Source organism: Rhagoletis zephyria, unplaced genomic scaffold (assembly GCF_001687245.7).
Source record: "Rhagoletis zephyria isolate East Lansing unplaced genomic scaffold, Rhagoletis_zephyria_1.1 Rzeph_scaffold_14005, whole genome shotgun sequence".
Lineage (NCBI taxonomy): Eukaryota > Metazoa > Arthropoda > Insecta > Diptera > Tephritidae > Rhagoletis > Rhagoletis zephyria.
The window spans coordinates 8,984-14,922 of NW_016171074.1; the positions used below are offsets into that span (position 1 = coordinate 8,984).

The following is a 5,939-nucleotide window of genomic DNA, read 5'->3' on the forward strand; positions in this document are numbered from 1 at the left end:
AGGACGCATGGTATTGAAAATGGGCAAAATCGGACAATAACCACGCCTATCTCCTATATAACGGTAATTTTTGGAATACGGAATCTTCGATAAATCAGTAAATATTAAAGCTAATTTATTCAAAATTGATGCTTGCGCAATCCTTTACCAAGAAATACGTTTATGATAAAATTTTGGAAAACGGGCGTGGCACCGCCCACTTATGATCACATATATGTATGTATCTCGGAACCGTTCTACCAATTTGTACCAAACTCGGTATGGTTATTGTACAAAATGTTGAAAATTATTGAAATCAGACTAAAATTGAGGTCGCTTTTCATATAACGGTAAATTTCAGAAATGCTTGAAACTTCAATATTTCGAAATTTAAGGACGCTAAATTACTCAAAATTGGCACACCCCGGCTTACCATGTTGCGGTGGCTTTCGGAAAGGTGAAAAGCATATATTTAATACTTGCCCCGGGTATTTAATGTTCGCCTCCGCCTGAATTTAGACTTTATTACTTTTTACTTGTGTGTTTTTCGAACCGTTGAACCGAACCGAAACCCCGGTTCAAAGACCAAAAAACCCGCTTTGACGAATCAATACAAAAGTGCAAAAACGGTTCGAACCGCTGAACCGAACCGACAAATTCCCTGATCTTGAATTAAAAAAAAAAACTTGAGAAAACTGAACATTTTTAAAGGAATAATGGTAGCATTTCCTCAACGTTTTTGGGCCTTGTGAGATTTTGAACGCTCTTTCCAGTTTAAGAGAATTCCTTTATTTATTTCTTCAAAGTTTAAATATTTTTTCATACTCACTTTTGTTCTTGTAGTGTTGCTGTGATTTCAGTTATTCTAACTAAGCTTCTAGCACATTTTAACTCTGCCGATACTTTCGTACATTGTAAATCGCCATACAAATGCGTCTCTTCAGAACACTTTTGCGCCTATAAACAAACACCGAAAATTTTACATATATATGAAAATAAGATAACCAGCGACTGATTTATAAACTTGCTGAACCCACTTGAATTACCTGTTTTTCCAGTATATCAGCTTGCCAATTGGTGACATGTGTAATTAAATCAGCCCTAAAATACTTTGCTAATTTCGGTGAAATTTCTGGACCCTGTGAACGGCCGGCCTGTACAGATGACGCCACACAACCTTGCAGCGTGCTCAACGACGCGGACGATGTGTTTTCCACTGTGGTCCACATAGAATGTATTGTAATATGTTTTGATAATAACAATTTAAAAAGACATTGCACTTACACTTCCGCTGTTGTTGTTCCATAGCAGCAACATTTAGGTCCATTTCTTGCGTTGGCGTCGGTGGTCCCTCACCAGGCAGAATACCAATAACTCCACTACCGCCAGCATTTATGCTGACATTCGCTAAACTAGATGAGGAACAGAGGCCACTGTTGTTGCTGCTGCCAATCGAATTCATGCCACTGCTGCCCTCGACAGTCTTTAAACCGTATGGTGCGTTACAAGCAGCATATGCGCCAGCATTTACGCCGCCGCAACTGCCCACATTATTATTGTGCCCAGATACAGGAACAACACCACCGCTACCACCAACACTTGTTATAGGACTTTTTGTGTAGCCCATCGGCGACATGCCGTGTGAATGGGCCAGATTGTAGTGTGGCGAGTTCACTGAATTATCCCTGCGTGTTAAGCAAACATTTTCGTTAAGGTTTTTTAATTTTATTTTTTTTTATTATTATTTATTATTCACCTTAGAACTATCACCGCTGATGAGGTCGCATTCATCGCGTGGTTGTTGCCATCAATGGAAGTACCGGCATTAGCCATCATATGCAACGCCTCGTTGCCACTCATACCATGTTGTGCCATTTGATGGTGGTGATGCAACGCCGCCTGTTGATGCTGCTGTCGCATCAACAACGCTGCCTTCTGCTGCGAATTCAACATCATTTCTTGTTGCTCTTTTGAGCCCATTTTCGGCGGACCGGGTGCATTCGAGTTCAAGTGATGATCCACCTGAATAATGTAATTTTTTCCAATAAACATCACACATTTTTAAAATAATAATTTTAATTAATTTTAATTCAATTTTAACTCACGATGGGCGATGATGCCGATACTAGATGCGCTTGCTGTTGCATCATTGCCACTGGATCCATTTTTCGATGATTACTATTATTTTGTGTTTGCATAACACCAGCAACCATCACAGGTAGGCCCGCATTAGAGGGCACGGAGGCGAGTCCGGTGGCGGGCAGCATTGTTGCCCCGCCCACCACAACGCCCGAGCCATGCCCTGACGCGGATGATGCGGAGAAATGCATTGATGCAGCAGCTGCATTGGCCGCTGCAGCAGAAGCGGATGCGGAGGAGGAGGATGGCATAACAGTACTGGCGTTGGGATGCGATGCTAGACGTGGTAATGCATTCGGCAGGCCAACAGTGGATGTTGGAATTGATGATAGGTCATTGTGCTGTGCATTAACCAGACCATGAACAGAAGGCGCACCGGTAATCGGGTAGCTAGCCTCCGATGTTGGCGTCGAGTCGCCTGGACTAATGTCCATGTCAGGGTTTTCGGCTATGCGACCTTTAAGGGAATACGATATGTATATAAAAAGGATAATAATAAAAGTAATCTCAATAAATTTACCATCCAAACGTCTTCGGTGACTTGGAGGTCCAGCATCATTTTCATAATTCCACCTCAGTCGTGAATTTCCCCGAGAACTGGAATGTTTCGCGTAAGCTAAATGGTTGACCGTTGTAATAAAAAAATATGTAAGCGCTTTTATGATATTTTACTGTATATTTTTAATATTTATACGTTAGATTTTAAATGCAGACGCATAAATTTTAAATTTAGACATTTATTTAATTGTATTAAAATTTTTTTTATTTATAACGTTTAACTGAGAATATATTTTATAAGAAATAGAAATAATTTGAGTTAACTTTTAATTTTTGCTTTTTAGGCAAGAAATACAGACCATTTTAAACTTTTTAATCTATGTGGCAAAAATAAAATGCTGAATTTGCCTAGTATTTTTCAAGTAGAAAACAACCTGTAATTTTGTAAGCATTTCAGTATGTCATCAATCGGTGTGCAGTGATAAACCTACATAGAGACTACCGTAATGAGACAATCCTTGCTAATATCCTTCCGAGAACAAATCTTCATTAGTCTTTGAGTGCGTTGAGAGGCTCAACGCCCTTGCTGTATATAACAACAGCCAACTACTGTGGGTGCCCGGTCATAAGGGAGTTCACGATAATGAGATATCGGACGATCACAAAAGGCTAAATAAGTAGGAGCAAACAACACTAGCATAGTACAAGAGGACTACGCCAAGCCAAAAGCATACTGCTGGGTATAACATAAAAAGACACAAACACCTAATTGACCTCCCCAAACATAAACTTAGAATCGTTACAGGCATTCTCACTATGCTAAGAAATCTGGGAATCTAAGCGAATGACCTCTGTCGTTCTTTGACGCGACTTTGGCACACCATTGCACCTGCTCCTTAAGTGTGATGCCGTATCGAGGCAACGCGAAATAGCACAGCCTCAATGTGGCCAGAGAGAGAGCACATACGGAGCTATTGTGGGCTGTATGAAGTCAATAGGATAACAAGAAATATTGTGACGAATGGAGGGCAATATAGACCCACTAGATCGCGATGCATACCTCTTAAATTATCTATCCTTATTAAATTATCTATCTTAAGCAAAAGACAAAGCTGAGATTTATATAGATTTTTGGTCTTGGAACTGAACCTCGGTAAAATGATTTTTTATTTTTTTTTTTACATACACTAATGAGTTATCAACACATACATACCTGATCTGCAGAAACGATCTTCACGATCTCTATCGCGATCTTTGTCCCGGTAATCCTTTTCTCTATGTTGATCACGTGCCAGAGTTCTACAAAATAATAAAATACCATATCTTTCATTTGATCAACATTCTACTTTCAAAATTTCCCAAGAAAACATACCGTTCTCGCTCCATCCATTCCTTTGGTTTTTCCCACTGTGAAACTTCAGTTTTGCAATTGTAATAATACATCTTTCCTAGAGCGCATGAAATAAATCACAAAGTAATAAACATCAGTCGCATACTCACTCATAGAAAACTACCCGATAGACTTACCCGATGAACTGACATGCTCACTCCAATCGCCACAACGTGCTACACGTTCGCCGCGATCACTACGCTCACCGCCGCCACCACTTCCCCCACCACCACCGCCGCGATCGCGCTCACGATCGCCGCCGCTACCACCTCCACCGCGATCACTGCGATCTCTATCACGATCCCTGTCGCGATCGCGTTCTCTATCACGATCACGTTCAGAGCCACGATCACGTTTGCTGTCTCTTAAATCACCACGATCACGATCACGATCTCGGTCACGATCTGTCGAACCAGACCGTTTGTCACCACCACTGGAAGAACAAAGCTTTGCTCCGCCGCTTCCACCTCCACGTCGATCCAGCCTATCATGATTGGTGCGATGTGATTCAGAATCACGATCATTGCCACCACCACTGCCACCGCCACGTCTATCGCGTTTATCTAAACAAGGAAATAAATGTAAGCGAATAAAATATTTATATATATAGTACATATATACGGTTGAAAACTACCCATGTCAGCATCTCAGAAAATGGTTCAAACACACTCACAACTCATCTCACCTGCCGATATATTCAATTTATATTGAGATAGCGCGTTTTCGAATCGACAGCTGACGTAGGGCGTTTTTGAACCAAATTCTGAAATAGGGCGTGCTTCGACCATGGCTGAGATAGCGCCTTTTCGAACTGGAAGGGCGATATTCTACTCAGTCGGCGATATAACAGCGCAACAACAATAATACACACATCACATACAAATATCTATAATTTACATGCAAAGCTATTGACAGAATCAAAATTTCTCTCTACTGAATAATGGATTTTAATATGAAAATTTGGGCAATTTATTATTTTACTTGAAACGATTTACAACATATTTGACAGTCTAAAAGCTGCTGAGAAATGAATGCTTCCAAATAGCTATCAAAATGTGCCTTACTTTGTAGCAAAAGCAAATTTTTATTAGTCTATGTGTAGTAATAGAGAAAAAAAGATTATGCATTTCTTACAGCCACCACAAACTGCCCCATCATAGTTAGTATCAACCATAACTTTGCACATCTGTAAAACGTACATTCATCAACACGGAAAAGGACAACTGGATGGTGCACCCTGGGTCCTAACCCCCTAACGTGCGTGATCGCATCCGACAGACTCAGGTAAAATGGGATGAGCATCCTTAAATCTGTAATCTCTGCAGTGGGGTCAGAAAGGTATAGACAACGTTAAAATACTTCTCCAACTCGACCACACGAAAGGACTACGTACATATGTAACTATTAGCTTTGGCAACACGTCCTCATCGGGACCATGGAAGTAAGCGCGCTTATTCACCCGGCAGTTTATTGTGCATACAGAAAGGCAGAGCGTCGCACCGTGCTAAAGGCTGCTAATAACAGCGCAAAATGTTCTAAAGCACGAAATCTTGAAGCAGATGCTGAAGAAACTATGTCGCTCGAAAGGCGAACGCCTCACCGCAGCGTACAGCGCTTCAGTGTCCTCGCTGATAATGCCAGAAATTTGAATAGTACTCCTGTTCCCAGTGGCAAAGATCGTACCCATCGCAGACCACCCACACGAATTTCGTAAGCACTGATTACTCAATTTTATCAAACATGCTGGTTGATTTTAACATAGTCATTCCAGGTAAACAGTACCAAAACTACATTTAGTTGCCACTTAAGTATTCTAACCTAATATTTTTATATGCCCTTAAGATTCGTATGTCGTGTGCAAGTCTCTATACATATTTCTTTTAACAACTCACCTGTTGAATATTTCTCCTTTTTATACACATCGCGATCTCGA

At 40.8% G+C, this 5,939-nt stretch overlaps 1 protein-coding gene across 1 annotated transcript in view; it reads right to left on the reverse strand.

Moving 5' to 3' along the window:
• The window catches only part of LOC108378387 (WW domain-containing adapter protein with coiled-coil-like), a gene marked incomplete at its 5' end in the record, with an annotated part of 14,651 nt that extends 8,716 nt beyond the window's left edge, over positions 1-5,935 (reverse strand). The window contains 10 exons of the mRNA XM_017634685.1: positions 809-936; positions 1,026-1,195; positions 1,264-1,664; positions 1,736-2,001; positions 2,085-2,575; positions 2,639-2,734; positions 3,830-3,915; positions 3,989-4,064; positions 4,144-4,569; positions 5,899-5,935. Of these exons, the coding sequence (XP_017490174.1) occupies positions 809-936; positions 1,026-1,195; positions 1,264-1,664; positions 1,736-2,001; positions 2,085-2,575; positions 2,639-2,734; positions 3,830-3,915; positions 3,989-4,064; positions 4,144-4,569; positions 5,899-5,935 (2,177 nt within the window). The remainder of the gene's footprint in view (positions 1-808; positions 937-1,025; positions 1,196-1,263; positions 1,665-1,735; positions 2,002-2,084; positions 2,576-2,638; positions 2,735-3,829; positions 3,916-3,988; positions 4,065-4,143; positions 4,570-5,898) is intronic.
• Positions 5,936-5,939: the final 4 nt, after the last annotated feature.